This window comes from Clupea harengus, chromosome 10 (genome assembly GCF_900700415.2).
Source record: "Clupea harengus chromosome 10, Ch_v2.0.2, whole genome shotgun sequence".
Lineage (NCBI taxonomy): Eukaryota > Metazoa > Chordata > Actinopteri > Clupeiformes > Clupeidae > Clupea > Clupea harengus.
This window is the reverse complement of record NC_045161.1, coordinates 22,396,814-22,416,323: the sequence shown is the minus strand read 5'-3', so window position 1 is coordinate 22,416,323 and position 19,510 is coordinate 22,396,814. Positions and strand designations below refer to the sequence as shown.

At 46.3% G+C, this 19,510-nt stretch overlaps 2 protein-coding genes across 2 annotated transcripts in view; both read right to left on the bottom strand.

The window, feature by feature from the left end:
* Window positions 1–741: 741 nt before the first annotated feature.
* On the bottom strand, window positions 742–5,035 carry LOC116222037 (WAS/WASL-interacting protein family member 1-like). Its single transcript, XM_031574409.2, has 8 exons — window positions 5,031–5,035; window positions 4,881–4,884; window positions 3,875–4,193; window positions 3,497–3,615; window positions 3,281–3,401; window positions 2,274–2,345; window positions 1,515–1,622; window positions 742–944 (listed from the first exon to the last, which is right to left on the bottom strand). The coding sequence occupies exons 3-8, from the start codon at window positions 4,011–4,013 to the stop codon at window positions 904–906; spliced, it is 600 nt and encodes a 199-aa protein (XP_031430269.1). The 5' UTR covers window positions 4,014–4,193; window positions 4,881–4,884; window positions 5,031–5,035; the 3' UTR covers window positions 742–903.
* Window positions 5,036–5,147: 112 nt separating this feature from the next.
* The window catches only part of LOC105895055 (capping protein, Arp2/3 and myosin-I linker protein 3-like), a 33,691-nt gene continuing 19,328 nt past the window's right edge, over window positions 5,148–19,510 (bottom strand). Inside the window, exons 21-35 of the mRNA XM_042708920.1 lie at window positions 19,333–19,505; window positions 18,845–18,913; window positions 16,972–17,065; window positions 13,787–13,885; window positions 13,380–13,499; window positions 12,753–12,866; window positions 12,346–12,521; window positions 12,046–12,133; window positions 11,335–11,454; window positions 11,126–11,192; window positions 10,080–10,267; window positions 7,823–7,888; window positions 7,302–7,381; window positions 6,634–6,807; window positions 5,148–5,989 (exon numbers count right to left, since the gene is read on the bottom strand). Coding sequence (XP_042564854.1) covers window positions 5,674–5,989; window positions 6,634–6,807; window positions 7,302–7,381; window positions 7,823–7,888; window positions 10,080–10,267; window positions 11,126–11,192; window positions 11,335–11,454; window positions 12,046–12,133; window positions 12,346–12,521; window positions 12,753–12,866; window positions 13,380–13,499; window positions 13,787–13,885; window positions 16,972–17,065; window positions 18,845–18,913; window positions 19,333–19,505 — 1,944 coding nt within the window. The 3' untranslated portion in view covers window positions 5,148–5,673. The remainder of the gene's footprint in view (window positions 5,990–6,633; window positions 6,808–7,301; window positions 7,382–7,822; window positions 7,889–10,079; window positions 10,268–11,125; window positions 11,193–11,334; window positions 11,455–12,045; window positions 12,134–12,345; window positions 12,522–12,752; window positions 12,867–13,379; window positions 13,500–13,786; window positions 13,886–16,971; window positions 17,066–18,844; window positions 18,914–19,332; window positions 19,506–19,510) is intronic.

Sequence of the window (19,510 nt, the reverse complement as noted above, 5' to 3'; positions counted from 1 at the left end):
CCTCTACATCCCATATCAGTCAACAGTGCCCCCTGCTGGTGAAGTTATGAATGAAGACCAGGAGTTACTCCAAAAAATTAGGTTGCATGTCATGGCTAATAGGGAATCATAGAAAATATACTTAATACACAATTGTTTAGTGAAAAAACCCCAAAACAAGTAATTATAGTATAGTGTATAGTATATATTTTATTCACTTGTCATTTTTTTTTACTTTTTTTGTACAGCTCTTCTATAAAATATATTACATTTCAATCCATGACAGCAGAAATACTGTAAATAGAAATAATCGAGTTCCTTTTATCTCAATAAATCAAGTTCAGGTCCTGAACTTAGCAAACAAAGCAACCAATGATCACAGCAGTCAATGACATGTTCTTAAAAGCAACGGAATCTAGAACAGGAACTATATGATGAAAAACCTAACTCTCTCTTCCATCCAACCATGGCATTAAAAAACAAAACAAATACAATCATCATCATCATTACTATCATTATCATATACTTCATACTTGCTGCTATGTTTGGCCCCTTAGCTTTTGAAGCACAGTGCTCGTCAGGGCAAAGAAAAATCACATTCCACATTACAGTACATCGTGACAGAAAAGAGAGGCTGGGAGAAAATGAAAGATGAAGACAGGGATGGAGTGAGAGACAGAGATACACTCTCAAGCCTGATTGCATGTGTCTGTAAGTATGTGTGTGTGTGTGTGTGTGGATAGGTTGGCAGTGGGGGGGGGGGGGGGGGGGGGGGGGGGGGGGTCGGTTGTGCGAGTTCCTTGTCGCTTGCTCATCTCCTCCTCCTCTTCTGTATGTTTCCACATTTGAGGAAAAAAAAAAAACTGTTCCGCGGTTGCCATGACAACCATATGAGCCGTCAGTGGCAGGTGAATTCCATCCTGGTCACACTGCCTCACTGTTGCCATGGGCACCGTTGAGGCTCTCTGAAGGAAAGGACACACAACAGGGAGACATGAGTGCTTTCTCTCACACTCTCTCACACTGTACACGATTATCTGGGCTGTACACAAAAAATGTATTTAATGGGTCATTCAATCAATATAATTAATTTTGGTCTTTTAATGAATGCATGTGTGATTACTGAAATGATTTAAATAGATATTAATTTGAATCTGTTAAATGAATGTAGGGAGTGTAGCGGATGGGACACAGTCAGTTAGAGGAGAACCATGAAACACTCACACGCATACACACAAGCAGCATACAAGCACATGGGCTTTCATAGCACACACACAAACACATACAGAACACACACACACACACACACACAAACACATACAGAACACACACACACACATACAGAACACACACACACACATACACACAAACATGAACAGCCACACACACACACAAACATGAACAGCCACACACACAAACACACACACAGACACACACACACACACACACACGCACACACACATACACACACAAACACGTACAGCCACACACAGAGATAAACATACATAAAAACACAAATAAGAGCAAACAAATACCAGAGTAGTCCAGAGATTTGTTTCTGTTCTGGGGGAGTCTAGGTTTTTTCACAGGGGGTTTGCGATTTGGGAGCTTCTCCAGGTCATTAGGACTTTCCCTGTTGTTCCCTGAGGACAGATAACACATGCACACACACACACACACACACACACACACACACATACAAACACACACACACATACAAACACACACACGCACGCACATACACACACACACACACACACACACACACACACACACACATACAAACACACACACGCACGCACATACACACACACACACACACACACACACACACACACAGACACACACACACACACACACGCACGCACATACACTCACACACACACACACACACAAGCACACACACACACACACACACACACACACACACACACACACACACAAGCACAATAAGACCCAAGCTGACAGACAGACATCCTGTGCACAGCTCCGCGAACCGAGACCCTGGTATTGGGAGACACTAAGCAGGTGCACAGAACTCACAGAGATATTTCAGTCAGCTCAGACTGTGTGTGTGTGTGTATGTATGTGTGTGTGTGTGTGTGTGTGTGTCAGCTCAGACTGTGCGACCGCAACAGGTGTTCACACGGAAACATCACTAACGGGTATGGCTCAGCAGACACAGTGCTCTTGAAGCCACACCACATCACCACAGCACTTGTGTGAGATCACTGGAGACACACAACACCCTGCGGACAGACAGTGTGTGCAGACACGGGGCGCCCCGTTCGTACCTGTGTCGCACGACAGAGCCTTCCGGTTCCTCTGCGGCTTCACGGGGGCCTGGGGTCGCACACTCTCTTCACCTACACACATCATCGCACACACACACACACACACACAGAGTACACTATAACTAGTTATCCTGTTAAAAATGTATTAAGTCATGTAACTATTTTAATTATTTCATCAAAGGAATGTGACTCATTACATTTCATTCCTTTAAATTACTTTTTAATTGGCAAGCAAGTGCAAATTCAAACAAGAGATCTAATCAAAAACAACCCTCAAAATTTGAGTGCATACTAACAAATGAATGGAGCCTGTCTAGACAGTGAGAATATGCAAAGCAACAGAATGAAGGTTATATTCTAAATATAAGCTTTAAAGCTGTTTTTACCGGAAAAAATATATATTTGGATGTAAGCCTTTGTAATCACCAATATTTTGATTTGTAACTGCAATTTAATTACATGTTTTTCTCAGTAACTGCAACTGATTACAATTACATTTATTTTGTAATTTAATCACATACCTCATTACATGTAACTTAGTTACTCCCCAACCCTTGTCATTAGTGTACCACAATCAGCAACAGCAGCATCAAAATACATGCACATAGACACACATAGCAACCATAGCAACAAAAACATCATTATAGGGGGGCACTGTGGCGCAAGCAGTAGCCCCGACCACATTCGGTCTTGACGCCCATGGAATCCGACCCGATGTAATTTCTCCTGTCCACTCCCCAGCTCTTCTCCCTCTCATTTCCTGTCCCACCCTTCACTGCACTATCAATTAAAGGCACAAAAAGCCCAAAAATAAATCTTAAAAAAAAAAAAAAAACATCATTATAATCCTGTAGTTTATATGGCGATAAACGTTGATCATTTTCCTACACATTGCCTTTTATAATACATCACTTCTTATTTCACATTTTTTCATCTTAATTATAATTCTGAAATATTACAATGCAACAATTCTGCTGAGAAGAGATGTGAACACTGTCCCATCATACCTTGGGTGTGGGATCTCTCAGCCAATCCTAACACTGGTTTGCTGGAGGCGGGGGGCACTGGGGGTGGGATCTTTCTGTCATTGGTTGGATCTTGTGGTGATGTCACATAACCTGGCTTAGGCTGAAGTATACACAGGGAACATAGCTGAGTGACTCGAACAAGCTTCAACCAGCAAATGAACACCACAACATCACCACACATCACATGCGGCGGACCTTTGCAGGCACAGGGGGTGGATGCCCGTCTGTTTCTCTCGTTCTCTCCTCGCCTCCATCTCTCTCTTTCTTTTCCAGCCTTCCGGCATCTTTCTCTTGATCCACCACCTCCTCGGTACCTTTACAAAAAGACAGAATATTTATTTTCTATAGAGACGCCATAACTTAAAAAAACGTTATAGTATACTGCATGATGATAATGAATGTCACAGCAGCTGATGATGTCAATGCGAAATCACAATGCTGTATTGCATGCATTGATTTGCTTACTAAGTTTTGAGCAATATTACATAAGAGGCAATTAACCATAGACATAGACAATGTCAACACAGTAAACCTCCAATCACACAGTGGTATTTAGAGAGAAGGGAACTCTACCGGAGCTGTCAGGCAAGTGTCGCGGTCTGAGCTTGGCCAGATTGGGCTTGGTGCTGAGTGGAGGGGGGTCTGGTTTGGGGCCGCAGGGCAGGGACTGGCCAGGAGAGAGCGCTATCCCCATCCGGCAGCGCTCCTCCATCAGCCACACCTCAGGCCGCTGCTCGGCGTGGGCCGCCGTCTGGAGGTCGGAGGCCGCGGCGTACCTGTCCACCTGCCCGTCTGCGCAAGCCTGTCTGTCTGCCTGCTCCTCTGTGTATATCCGCCTGTCTGCCTGCGCGTCTGACGGATGCCATCTGTCTGTCTGACCGTCTACTTGCCCCTGGATTTCGGCGTAAATCTGCCTGTCTGTCTGCGCGTCTGGGTTGAGCCACCTGTCTGCCTGCAAGTCTGCTTGCGTCTGTCTGTCTGCTTGCACTTCTGCATATATCCGCCTGTCTGTCTGCAGATCTGAAGGCAGGCATCTATCCATGTGTGTCTCTACAGCTGTCTGTCTATCTGACAGCACTTCTGTGTATATTCGCCTGTCTATCTGTGCGTCCGGGTGGTGCCACCTCTCCACCTGCATGTCAGACTGTGCGTATCTCTCTGAGTGCATGTCTGTGGCCCCCTGTCTGTCCACCGGCAACTCAGCATAAATCCTCCTGTCGATCTGCGCATCCGAGTGGTGCCACCTGTCCACCTGCATGTCTGCGCGTGGGTGTCTGTCTGCGTGCATGTCTGCGGCTGCCTGTCTGTCTGCCTGAGTGTTCGGCGAGGGCGTTCTGTCTCCGGTGGGGTACGGCGGTAGAGGCCTGTCCGTGGGAGTACGCGGACTCTGGGCGTGTCTGTCTGGCACCCTGTCTGTCTGCCTGCCGTCGGACCAGTGCCTGTCTGTCTGCTTTGGCTCCACCCACTGTCTTTCTGCCGCCCGCAGGTCGGTCCAGCCTCTGTCCGCCTGTCTGTCCGCGGGTCTGAGGTCCGTCCACACGCGTTCAGCTGCTCTGTCCTCGGGCCACTGTCTCTCCACCTGTCTGCCGTCCGCCCACTGCTTCTCCGCCTTCCTGTCCAGCTGTCTCAGTGTCAGTCTGTCCACCTCTCTGTCTGTGTTCCTTGGCGTCGGCCTGTCTGCGTCTCTATCTGGCTGTCTGTCCAGCTGTCTCAGTGTCAGTCTGTCTACCTCTCTGTCTGTGTTCCTTGGCGTCGGCCTGTCTGCGTCTCTCTCTGTAGGCTGTCTGTCCAGCTGTCTCAGTGTCAGTCTGTCTACTTCTCTGTCTGTGTTCCTTGGCGTCGGCCTGTCTGCGTCTCTCTCTGTAGGCTGTCTGTCCAGCTGTCTCAGCGTCAGTCTCTCCACCTCTCTGTCCGTCGTCCTTAGCGTCGGCCTGTCTGCGTCTCTCTCTGTAGGCTGTCTGTCTACGTGTCTGAGCAAGTGTCTGTCTGACGTGGACAGGGTCTGTCGGTCCACTCTATCTGCCGGTCTCTCTGATGCTGCCGGTCTCTCTGATGCTGCTGGTCTCTCTGACGCTGCCGGTCTCTCGTAGTCAGGCTCAGGCTCAGGCTCCGGTCTCTGTGGTGAGAGGAAGGAGAGGTGGTATAGCCTAAAAACCCTGTGTGAGCTGCTCTGCCGCGTCTAATCAGTCTCACAGCTGACACACTAGGAGGACATTGACGGTCTGTGTAACTGAGACATAACAGGTAGTCTATTAGGCACCTGACAAAGAAGCACCTGACAAAAAAATTAAAAACTCCATAAAGTAAATAATTTTCCTCCAAACATGACATGATCCAATTTACTCTGGCAATGCCATTTAGCCACATCTCACTCAGTAAACTGCAGATGAACCGGCAACGGCAGAAAATAGGCAAAGACTGATTGACACCTCGGATGACAGGTGCACCTTTGCAAGTACAATAATAGTACGCTCGCATATAAACTGTACCTGTCTGGTAGAATAAAGTTGCTTGTTCTCTCCTATGCTGGGAAGTGGCAGGCCCTGTATAGACCTCACTTCCATGACACCGGTGTACTCCTCCACTCTCTCCTCTTCCACAGTTCCATCGGACCCTTCCCCCGGGGAGCCGGCCCGGCCTGGCAATCTAGGGGGCTGGAGGAGAGTGTAAACGTTTTCCTGGGCGGTTCTGCTGGGATGAGGAGATGGGGAGAGAGAAAAAAAAACGTCAGGTTGGTGTGACTGCTTAATGCAGGATGACAGTGAGTGTTGATGAAGTATGAAGTGTGTACTGTGCACAGCCCAGCGGCTCTGGAACATATGACAGTTACATAAGGGAGGAAGGTCAGGAGAAACGAACCCGAAGGTCAGCCTAGTAAGACACTTTTCACGCCGCAGGCTGCCTTACAGTCAACTGCCATTGGAGTTAGTAACAAACTGACACACTGAGATGACTTTAGTCTGTGCTGTGAGAAGCTATTATTATCAACAAAATGTCTGGGCGCCCAACTGCATATACCCTGATCCGCAAGCCCAAGAGTAGTTATCATGTTATAATACAACCACAAAATAAATGTTTGCTAACGAAAAAACTGAGAGAAAGAGAAAGAAAGCATGTTTTTCTTTGTTGCCACATCCGTTTCCTATTTGAACTGTTAGATTTGACTTCAAAATGTATACCTGGCTGATTGCCTGAACTGCACTGAACTCCGCTAATGAATTGTAATAACCAGATGCCACACTATGTGAAAGACGCAGTGGGTGCTTGTCTAATCCTATCAGCAGTGAAATCTGCCAGGTCCAACCCCACGAGCGAGTAAGTCTTTAACTGACCCTGTGGGTGCCGTGGCAACTGTTCGGCACTCTTCACTGCAGGACCCACCACCTGAGTCCGGCTCTTTGTTAGAGAGAGTCGAGTTGCGGTTCCTACGGAAACCGAAGATGGAGAGCATGTTGCGCCTCTTCTTTCTCCGCAGAGAGTGGGCTTTGTGGAGGGAGGAGAGCTGACTGAAGGAGAGAGAAAAAATAGAGAGAAAGATGTTGACGCAGTGAAGATGTTACAGTATGTATCAACGTGTAATAGTGGTTTCAAGATAAGACAGTCAAATCAGTCAAATCAGTCGAAACACATACGATAGTACATCATGTAGAGAGTTACACCTGATCTTTTTGAGCCAGAGGGGTACCTGTAGTTTTGCAAAAGTCTGACTTCCCCCCCATGATTTCCTGCAGCTGCTGCTTGGCAACAGCTTAATAACATCTCTGAGAGACATGCTGGTTGCTAGGCTACGGCTCTGGTTGGCATATGATGTTGCATTCAAAGGGTATTCATTAGGAAATATGCTTAACGGGAAAAAAAAGAAACAACACTAAAAGCATCTACTATGCCAGATGTAGCGTTTTGTCATGGCCTAGTTGTGTGTGTGTTTGTGTGTGTGTGTGTGTGTGTGTGTGTGTGTGTGCACTGTGGTGTCTGTCTTTTCTATGATCTCTGTTTGTACCTGTCAGGCAGAACTCTCTTGGTGTAAAAATCAGGCAGCCCATCATCCAGCGGCGTGACTGCCCCGTTTTCATTGCAGTGCTGCACAGACAGACAGACAAACAGAGAGAGAGAGAGAGAGATAGAGAGAGATAGAGAGAAAGAGAGAGAGTGAAGGAGCAAGAGAGAGAGAGAGAGAGAGAGAGAAGGAGCGAGGGAGCAAGAGAGGGACAGAACGGAAGACAAATGTCAACATTACTCGCCCCGCACAAACAGAAGGCACAATTTTAGGCACAGTTTCTCTCTCTGGACTTAACTAGAGTATATGTTGGCCAACATATACTTGGTATGACATACAGTAACCTTCTGCCTTAGGCAAAATCAATAGCTTTAGGGTGCATCTGTACATTTTCAAACATTTTCAGACGTAACGCACTGTATGTCCATCTGGTTGAGGTTTGAATATTGAGTATGCAAGGATGTTTGGTCTGAACATGTTCCGAGCAAACGGAGAGTAATGGATGGCCTTGTGGCTTAACTCACTTTGTAAAGATTAGCTTGGACCCATTCCAAATCATTTTGGAAATTGGAGCAGGGCTCTGGCAGTTGCTGCCGGGCGGAGCAGTGAGGAAGAGGAGGGAGGCGGGGAGGGGAAGAGGAGGGAATTATGCATGAGACAGAAACGGAGAGGGGAGGAGAGTTTCCAGTTATTTTTTTGCAGTTTTACTCACACACACACACACACACACACATTTCTTGCCGGTTTTAATCACACACATTTTATGACTCTGGCGGGGGCAAGAGTCCCAGTGATGTCATGGTGGTGTCATCATCTTTGCATCTCACACACACACACACACACACACACACACACACACACACACACACTAACTTACTCACTCTCTCACACACATACACTCACACACATACACACACACACACACACACACACACACACACACAAAGAGAAACACACAGATACACAACTACAAGCATACATACAGTTGCATAAAAGCACATCAAGAAATACACATACACTGAATAAAACATCGACTGATGACTCCTGACTTCAAAGATTGAAAAAGTAAAATCACATTAATTTAAACTCCTAAAACTGAAGATAGCTACTCTTGTACATCTTATCCGTCAAGACCTGCATGTGGGACCATCAGTAATGTAAGACAGTGATATCAGGAGCTCGAATCTCCTTAAATTTATGCCATTTAAAATGAACACATCCTTATCTTTGTAGTGGCAGTGAGATCCGTCTGCTAATATCCATTATTCATGAGCTGATATATCTACATGTAAGCACCAATGCACTGGGCTCCGTGATTGGCTGATGAATAGGAATGGAATAAAAGATTGGTATATCGTGTATTGATCAGCATGCTATTTTCTCAATGTTATTGAGGCGTTGATGTATTAGAATTAGGCAACCTTTCAATTGGATGCATCTTTTATACTAAGTTAATGTTGATGAACGCACTGGAGAGTTTTGGGGAATGGGCAAAAGAAACAACCTTTGGAGAGGTGTGCCACCACTTAACGTGGCGGGGAGCCCCCTTTCCCCAAACACATGAGAAGAAATGACACTGGAGTTTAAGGTAGGCTACCCTGTCACTCACACTTGTGGTGAGTATGTATTAACGTGTTGTGATGTATGACCACTCAAGTTGGCTGGGGTGGAGACATCTCGAGAAGACGCATGGATAACTTCAACAACATCTACGCCTGATGGCTCAAGAAGACTTTCAAATCTATCTAGCATACTTAGTAACTTTCAGAGTTATTCTGCACGTAGGTGTATTCTATCTGTAATCAACAGATACCTTCAAGATTCTCGTCCAGCAGTCATCTTTATTTTCAGTATAGCTCATTTTAGGAACATAACGCAATCAGAAAGACCAAAATCCAACACGTGGAAATATGTATGAATAAACAATTTTATCTTCGTTCAATGTGTCTACTTTCATGATGTACTGAAATGATTAGCTTTGTATGATGAAACAATCCAACCTGACATCTCCTCTGCTCGTTCACAAACAGGCAGGCTAATACGGCTCCATCTAGTGGTACTTCCTAAGAAGACACCGGAAATTAGTGAGCCTTCACAGCGTAGATAATTAAGGGTTTGTTGTAGCAAAGACGCCTATTTATTTCTATACGAATAGAATGCTGATATAGATCGATAATCATCCGCAGATTATCTGATTATCGATTCATGAAAAAGGCGGTAGGCGTAGTGATGAATATTAAAGGATATCAGGACATCAGATTCATTATTTAATGTTGCTGTTTATCAAGAGGAGTCCGATTAGAGTGATTTTGGGCTGATCCTTTCAATCTGTAGCTCCTACTCAGGCTGCCGCTGGACAATGATCTGGAATGCTCTGCTAAAAAGTTTTTTTTTATTACATTTTTTTGTACCAAAATAAGTGGCAAAAATACAATTGGACAAAAGACTATCAAGACAAACGTATAATAGACGAGCAAGCGAGGATATGCAGACATCATGAATAAATTCAAGATGTTGATCATGTGACTTTTTTACGACATGAACTATGTGGTTCTGCGTTACCCAGGCGCCATCATCTATTATGGCTGACTTACTGCTCTTGGTGTTGGATCATTGGATCATGATAAATGATAAATACGCGTCATTTAGTAGAAAACCATTGACTTCTGCCTCCAATGTAATTGTTTCGGTCACGAGCCGGCCGGAACATAACACAGTAGAAAAGTGGTGTTCTCTGTAGAGTGTGTCGGTGGGGTGTGTGTGTGTGTGTGTATGTCTTACTGTGTCAGAGAGTGTGTGTCCACCGCGGTGCTTGCGTGGGGGTTTGGGCCTGACCCGTGTCACGTGCTGCAGGGGTGTGCCCAGTGTGGGCAGCTCGGACAGGCCTTCCCAGGAGGCCGAGCGGGAGAGGGGCGAGGAGAGAGGAGGGGCGGAGGGGGGAGGGGAAGAACTGGAGTCGTCATTCAGACCTGCGAAAAAGAAAAAAAAAGAAGATAACGTGGTTTCGACTACGTAACATAACGCTGACATACATGTACTCGATTCAAACAGCATGTATTTTGGAAGCATACTTTATTCAGACGGAGACACCGCGACATGAGAGAAAGCAGCAGAGGAATGTTGTGTGAGGAGCTGCAAGCTTGAGGACTGCAGTCTACCAGCCTTCTTTACATGGCCAGCACTATGCAACCACCACAGGAGCAGCAGCAGCAGCAGCAGCAGCAACAAATACAAATAAATCAATAACGGCTCCTAAATCATGCTGTGTTAATTCAGTAAATCTCTCACTGACTGCACAGAGAGAGGGGGGGGGGGGGGGTGGGGGGGAGAGAAAGACAGAGACTGGTAGATGGAGAGAGAGAGAAAAAAGAGAGATGAAGATAGATGGAGAGAGAGAAGAAAGAGAAGAGATAGAGAGGGAGCAAGAGAGAGGAGAGAGGAGAGTGAAAGAGATGAGAGAAAGAGACAGAGAGGGGGAGTGAGAGAGAGAGGAGAGAGGGAGAGAGATAGGAGAGAGAGAGGGAGAGAGAGAGAGGAGAGAAAAACAGAGGGAGAGAAAACAGAGGGAGAGAAAAAGAGGGAGAAAAGAGGTGGAAAGCGCTGATGAAGGAGAGGAGAGAGAGAAGAGAGGGAGTTGGAGGTCTCGTAAACACTCACAGCAGGACACTAACACTAATGGACCTCCCGGAGAGGGAGGAGAAGTCAGAAACAAGGAGCGCCACTGCAAGGGAAAGAAGACAGGGATGGTCTGCATGGGTGTGAGAGAGAGAAAAGAGAGGTGGAGGAAGAGAGAGAGGAAAGAGAGATGGAGGACAGAGAGCACTCACTCAGCCTGGTGGACACGGGTCGAATGCGCCGCGTTCTGGAGCTCCGCTTCTTAATGGCAATGGTGTCCTAGAAAGCAGGGGGGAGATGAATGAGAAGACTGTCACAAGCTCAACCTCTCTCTCCCTCTCTCATACACATCTACACACACACACACACACACTCACACACACACACACACACACACACACACACACACACACACGCTTACTATACTTGTGCCGAGCTCTTCATCAGTGATCTCCAGTGAGTCTCTGTGGCGGTGTGATCTCCGGCCCGTCCCTCCATCACACATGCCCTCCCAGCGCTTCAGCTGGGACACCTGCCGAGCCTGGGACAGCAGGCAGAGAGATGCACACACACACACACACACACACACACACACACACACACACACACACACACACACACACACACACACACACACACACACACACACACACACACACACACACACACACACACACACACACACACACACACACACACACACACACACACACACACACCATCAGCCTGACTATGCGTTTGGCTGGGGGGAAAAGTCCACAACCTCTAGTATCAGTATATTTTGTCCTCGCACTAAATCACAGTATCTTAATCCAGTATATATCTGAATCCACAGCATATTTAAATATTCCAACATAATCATCTCATGTATCATATTGACCTACATTTTTTGGACACGTGGTGATGTGCACCCCAGGGCATGACACAGTATTAGTGATACAGAACAGACTAGGTCCGCTCTAACTGTCTATTCATTTCTGATTGGACAAGAGGCTTTCCCTGAGTGTGAATATCCTTTGCCACTCTCAGTCGTGTTATATTGCTTAGATATTTCACAGTTCCTTTTTAGCACCACAGAAATGTAGCTAAAAAACCGGGGCTCAAACTGCTGCATGTCGAGATAGTTGCTTACCAGGGCTTTATGTGTGGAGTAGAGCTCCTGCAGTATCTGATCCACAATGGAGTTGGTTAGATAGGACACCACCGACAGTTTCACCTCCCTAAGAGCACAAGAGACACACAGCAGAGACACAAGATGGAGGATGCAGGCAGGGGTGCTAATGTTTCACCTCCCTAAGAGCACAAGAGACACACAGCAGAGACACAAGATGGAGTATGCAGGAGGATGCAGGCAGGGTGTGCAAGGGTAGGGTGTGCAGGGTGTGAAAGTTTCACTCGTTTATCGGCATGTTTTTCTTTTTCTTTTTCTCACTCGAGCGCTCTGTGGATGTCTTGCGCCGCCCGCTCCATCAGCGCGGTGCGGATGGCCGAGCGAGGGATGGAGACGCGCTCGGAGACGGAGGAGAGCGGGGGACTCAGGCGCTCCGCCGCGGCCGAGGAGAGGGGACACAGCTCCCGACAGAGAGACACCATGGAGTCCACGATCACCTAGCAGCAGCCAATCAGGGGACGAGAAAAAGAAATCCGTAAAATAAAAAAAAAACACACATTACGGTTACAATTGGCTGCAATTCCTTACAGCTATTAATTAAAAAGAAAGATTAGAAAGAGGTGATTTAATTTATTATTGTTTCATTCTGAAAATAACTGAATTAACTGATATAATTATAATTATAAACTCTACTATAACAGTGTTAGGATCATTGTGTGGGTCTCTACCTGGAGCTCCTTGTCGGCAGCTTTGGCCAGCTCTCCAGCCAGTGAGTCCAGCCTCTGTCTGACCGGTCCATCCACGGACAGCACATGGGCCAGCTCACACAGGGACGGGTACAGCTGTGGGGCATGGGGAGAAAGATACGCGAAACAGGAGTCAAACAACGACAGTCACACACAGTGCATACAAACACACTCTCTCCACATCATAAAGGCCTAAATGCCAAGTGTCTGCCAGGCCACAATAAAACATCACACTTCATGTACTTCATTTGTGTACAGGAAAGGTAAACAAGAGTTATATACTGCTTCCAACAAAGATATTTAAAAAAAGTTTGAGCAAAGTTTAGTCAGAGATGCTTCACACGTCATTTACTGTAATTGTAGATTTAAAAAAAAAAAAAATAGTGCCTCCAGCTCACCCAGCTCACCTTACACAGCAGTGAGCCAAAAACCTGATATCACCCCCCCCCCCCCCCCCCCCCCACTCACAACTGTACTGAAACACAATGACACACCTGCGAAGCCCTCCATGTATTTGCACACACTCTCATGAGGCCACTCACCGCCTGTGTGTGTGTGTGTGCGTGTGTGTGTGTGTGTGTATTCGCACACACTCATGAGGCCACTCACCGCCCGTGAGTTCCTGGCCTCCTTCAGCACCTGTTTGGCAGCCTGCAGCTCCTCCGCCTCTGCGATGCCTTTCAGCGCACACACTTGCTGCTGGACACGTGCACACAGACGCTCCATCACCTAGGAGACAAAGGACTGTCAGAGAGACACGCAAACGCACTCCATCCTTGGAGTGGATGAGAGATGAGACTGTCAGCGGTTCATGCACATCCATGCATGCACACGTGCAAACACACACAGACACGACCGGGCAGGCTGATGCAGACAGACTGATGCTTCATCCGTCATAGAAAGCCAAACTAAGCAGATATATGCATCAACATCAGCAACAACTCTCTCTCCATTCCTCTCTCTCCCTGTCATTCTCTCTCTCTCTCTCTCTCTCTCTCTCTCTCTCTTCCTCTCACCTGTTCAGCTGTGCTGGTGACGATGCCCTGGTGCAGACGCAGAGCCTGTCTCTGGGAGAAGCGCTGAGTTTGGTTGTTCCTCAGGAGGGCCCTCTGGATCTGAGCACATCAGAAATCACCACAATTAAGAGACAATTACCATGAAACAAGTGAGCTTGGGGATAACAGCTTCCTCTGAAGCCAAACCACATTGTTTGGACAACACAATTCTTCAGCAATGGGAATCTCCTCACAATATCAACTAAAGACCTAGACGTGACGTGGCGTGGCGTGTCTGTAATAGCAATGGCACCATTAACTCAGTTCCAGACCTGGGCAGATAACCTTGAGGACATGTCCATATCAATATACAGCAGGCTACTGACAGCCTTGAGCTAGAATCCCATCGTTGCATATCAATGGCCCAGTTTGAAATCGGCTAACAGTGGACTCCAGCTGCTCTATACCCATTAGCAGCAAAACCCTTTCATCAGCAGGCAAGGTACAGAAAGCGTACAACACACACACACACAATCTTCAACATGTAACACATTTTGGAAAGAGTACAATACACACACACAATCTTCAACGTATAACACATTTTGGAAAGCGTACAATACACACACACATCTCCAACGTGTAACACATTTTGGAAAGAGTACAATACACATACACACACAATCTTCAACGTGTAACACATTTTGGAAAGCGTACAATACACACACACACATCTCCAACGTATAACACATTGTGGAAAGCGTACAATACACACACACACATCTCCAACGTATAACACATTTTGGAAAGCGTACAATACACACACACACATCTCCAACGTATAACACATTTTGGAAAGCGTACAATACACACACACACATCTCCAACGTGTAACACATTCTGCAAGCAGAGAGCCTCACTAGGGATCCTCACCTACTCCAGGTCTCGCGTGTGAAATACAAAGTCTACTCACTGCACTACCTAATTATCTGCAGCAATTAAGTGTTGCAGAGTAGTCTGTGATTCTCTTAATAGGCACTTCATTACGATAGACTCAGCTGGAAACCCTACCGCAGCAGAAACAAAGGGATGCTTTAGTTGTGTTTACTGCAGGCCTGTGGGGAGGGACACACTATTTGTCTGCCTTATCGAAATGAAGATATTACATCATGACTACAGCAGTCCACCCTGAAAAACGCTTCTCTAATTTTTATAGTTCAAACCCTACAGAGTCAAACACGACATGAGATCATCTGGCATTTAGAGACTTTTCTGTTTCATTCTTATTAAAGAAAGAGGAGGAACAATGGGCCCTGGAGAAACATCAAGGTGAGCCGTGTTTCTTTCTACTAGTTTAGTCTTAGATAGATGTAGCCATTTATAATGGGCTAAAGGGAACACAAGTAATTCTATCATATGATTTATTGTGACCAGTGAGATTTATAGCATGAAAGGCTGTGCCCCATAGCTGCTGGTGACCTTATGAAAATGCTGTACCTTCATGAGCCCTGCCCTTTGGGAGAACGTCTATTTTGACAGGACGTCTATAAAATGTCACACTGACCAAGGACAAGCAACGGTGGAGGGGGCCTGCTGTAAGCATAGCCTGTGGGCACGCCGAGGGGTTTTACTGGATGTGTGAAGCATGTTGTGGCTCATTCCTAGCCTGCCTCGGTCCACTCTATTACTCCCAGCTCAGTTTTCCCTGGGATTGTAGTCTGGAATTGCTTCTCGCAGGATGAAATGAATGCAGGCCCACCAATCGGTGACCAGTGCAATGACATTGAGGTGAAGTGTTTGTTTGAAATGTAGTTACAACATTATTAAATATTACGTTAAATAAACCCACATTATGCGTTAAGACAAGCCCCATATGTTGATGATGAGCCTTATGCCGTAAACCGTTTGTGTCTGAGCATGCGCAACTAGGATCGGGTAGTGACTAGGACCGGGTAGTGACAGCAACGCTAGCAAACAGTAGTAGCAACGCTAGAAAACAGTAGTAGCAGCGCTAGCAAACAGTAGTAGCAACGCTAGCAAACAGTAGTAGCAACGCTAGCAAACAGTAGTAGCAATGCTAGCAAACAGTAGTAGCAACGCTAGCAAACAGTAGTAGCAGCGCTAGCAAACAGTAGTAGCAGCGCTAGCAAACAGTAGTAGCAACGCTAGCAAACAGTAGTAGCAACGCTAGCAAACAGCAACGCTAGCAAACAGTAGTAGCAACGCTAGCAAACAGTAGTAGCAACGCTAGCAAACAGTAGTAGCAACGCTAGCAAACAGTATTAGCAGCGCTAGCAAACAGTAGTAGCAGCGCTAGCAAACAGTAGTAGCAACGCTAGCAAACAGTAGTAGCAGCGCTAGCAAACTGAATTGAAGCCGGAGCAATGCAGATTAGTTAAAGGCTGGTCCAATGGTTCCAAAATTAGCCCGAAGTCTACGTCCATTAGGAGGCAACAACTGGAAACAATCCCCAAATGGAGCGTGGCCATGCCCTGTTTACAGAGTGGATTTGGGTCTGGTTATACCAGGCTGGCTCATTTCATCTCTGAGCGTACGTTTTGGAGTGATGCCCTGACCTACATCATAAGCATCCAGATCAAGCCTGGATCTACCTTACAAGGGAGCAGTTATTGTGTGTGTGTGTGTGTGTGTGTGTGTGTGTGTGTGAATGTGTGTGTGTGTGTGTCTGTGTATCTGTCTGTCTATCTGTGTGTGTGTGTGTGTGTGTATGACCATTTAAAGGAGAGCAGCATATCCCAAGGCCAAGTCAATACACACGTTTTTAATCCGTCAATAAATATCTGACAAAAGCCCACTTTCTCTGATGACTGCGTTCAGAGCGGCTTGTCTAGACTTATTGATGCAACCATGCCAACCATACCTCCACACGTTCACCGCCACCCCTAAACAAATAGCAACGGTCTTCAATAAACTAGGCCTGTGGGTCACACGCCTCATGTACACAATCCAAACAACATCAAACTTCAATCATCCGAGTAAACAGGACCCTTCAACTGGCCGTCTCCAGAGATGTCTGACAGCCGGCCTGCTCAGAATTAATAAGAGCTTGGCAAATACCTTGACAGGCTCGGGGTGTGTGAGGGAGATGGCTTTAACATGGGGGCCCTGGTTATGGATGTGGACAGCGGTGCCGGATGTGGTGTTGTTTGTTGTTGTTGTTGTTGTTGTGAGAGTGGTGGCGGAGCTACCTTGGTGAGTGCCTGCTCCATCTTCTCAGGTGCACTTCGGTAGGCCTGTGTGATGTCGCTGAGAGGGAGGGGCATATACTGCAAGGTGAAGTTACTGAGAGAGAGAGAGAGAGAGAGAAGAACAGGAGAAAGGGAAATAAGATGGAAAGGAAGACACACAGACTCTCAAAAACACACACCCATAGACACACACACACACTCAGGAAGAGAGCAAGAGAGAGAGAGAGAGAGAGAGAAAAGGGAATACAGACGACACACAAACAGGAAGAGAGAGAGGGAGGAAGAGAGAGAGAGAAGGGAAGAGAGAACAGACAGTTCCATGAGAGGGACACATATTTCCGCCTCCTCCTCCTCCCCATCCTCCTCCTCCTCTGACATGGCTCTGTATCCACTACACAATAGCAGCCATTCAGAAATCACACATTCACAAATAAGAGCTTATGATGGATGTTGGGCTGCTGAGGGGGAGAGATAGTGCAACCACATTAAGTCCAGCTCCAGAGCGAGCTTGTCCTATCTTATACGTTAGCTTGCTATGCTTTAATAAAAATTGGTTTAATGCTAGAATTTCTAGCCTCCTGGTGCGTGTGCCCTGTGGGGAGTGTGCCGCTTGCTAACAGAAATCCCATTTGACCAACAACATGTCTCATTATAAAAATAACTAGCACTGCAGTCCAACAAATAAGCGTGACTCTCCTTTTGAAATGAACAAGAATTCTTCTCCCTCTCTCGGCTAGAATGCAAGCAGAACGTGTGCTGGTGACGTGCATGACATGAAAAGTGTATTGAGTGAGTGTCTGATAAAGTATCTGATTGATTGATAATATTAGACACATTTAAGTACATGCATTAATTTAGCCCTCATGTACGATTAAAAATGTCTGGGATGAAAACAATGAAAGCCCTAGGCCTTATTTCCATGGCGGCCCTCTTGAAAGGGTGACACATGAATAGGTCACGTGTGACAGGCTGACATGACGAGATGAGAATCATTAGTGCACCGCTCCTCATACTCCTGTCTGTCCTCATCTAGAGAACATCATTAGAAAGAAAGAAGTGAGAAGTGTGTAAGGCAGTCCCCCCAGGAATTTTTGGTGATGATTTTTTCCACATGACAGATTTTGTAGAGGTGATTCCTAGCAAGTTTTCTCTTTAAACCCCACTTCATCTCCACATACAGTATACTAGAAAACAAATGAATGACAAATACAAATCACAGACATCGGACCCATTATCTATATGAACATTTTAGGTTTTTTTAAATTGTACTTTTAATATGTTTTTGTTTTTGTGTGTTCTAGTCTTCATTTCATGCGACGCAGACATAAGAACACTCATTTTAGATGGGTCATCTGATTTCACAAAATTCAGAGAACTTTCACCACCATACTTATATGGTCATTTCCTCCATACTGGAATGTTACTGAAATGAAGTTAAAATGCCATGCCTTGGTTTGGACCTCTCAACCAAAATCACAAGTTCTTGTTAATATTCAGATTCATTTTTTATTTTTTTGCAAATGATGAAAAGCTAGGACAGTTAAGGTGTTTCTGACTCAGTGTGTGTGTATGTTTGTGTGTGTGTGAAAGACAGAGAGAGAGAGAGCACATGTGCATACGTGTGTGTGACTGAACGCACATTAGTGTAGGTGTGAGTAATGTGTGAATGACACCATGTGCATGCGTGTGGGTGTGTGAGTGTGTGTCTCCGTGTTCATGTGTGAGTGAATGAGTATGTGTGTGCGCATGTGTGAGTGTGTGTGTGTGTGTGTGTGTGTGTGTGTGTGTGTGTGTGTGTGTGTGTATGTGTGTGTGTGTGAGAGAGTGTGTGTGTGTGTGTGTGTATTCAAGCAGTAGTTGTATTTCAACTCACTGCTCCAGTGCACGGGCCACGTCCATGAATCCTGTGGCGGTGGTGTTGTTCCGGTCCCACGTTACACTCCTGTGAGAGACACACACACACACACACACACACACACACACACACACACACACACACACACCAAGGCGGTGTGAGATGACACGCTACAACTTACGTTACACCACCACAATGACCTCACCACAAACCATTTAACAGAAAAATGTCTCTCTCTCTTTTTCCCCCTCAATTTCATCTTCCTGCATCTCTCTCTCCTTCCTCTCCTCCCAAATCCCTCTCTTCCCCTGCTCTCCTTACTCCATCTCTCAACCTCCCTGTCTTTCACACATTCTCCATTATACTTTCCACCCTTTAAATACTATTAATAGACTTTGTCTGTTTTAGGTTCTGCCTTCCACTTCTCCCTCCCTCCCTCCCTCTCTCTCTCTCTCTCTCTCTCTCTCCCTCTCTCTCTCTCTCTCTCTCACGTTCTCATCTCTTGCCTGAGAGTGGTGTTAATCTGCAGGGCTTTGCTCAGCATCTTGGCCCCGATGTCCTCCATGTTGTTACCGCTCAGGTCCACCTTGCGGAGGCAGGTGTTGCTGCCCAGAGCGTTGACCAGCACCGTGCCTCGCGAGCGCAGCCTGGAGTCCGCCAGGGACAGCGACTGCAGGGCCTGTG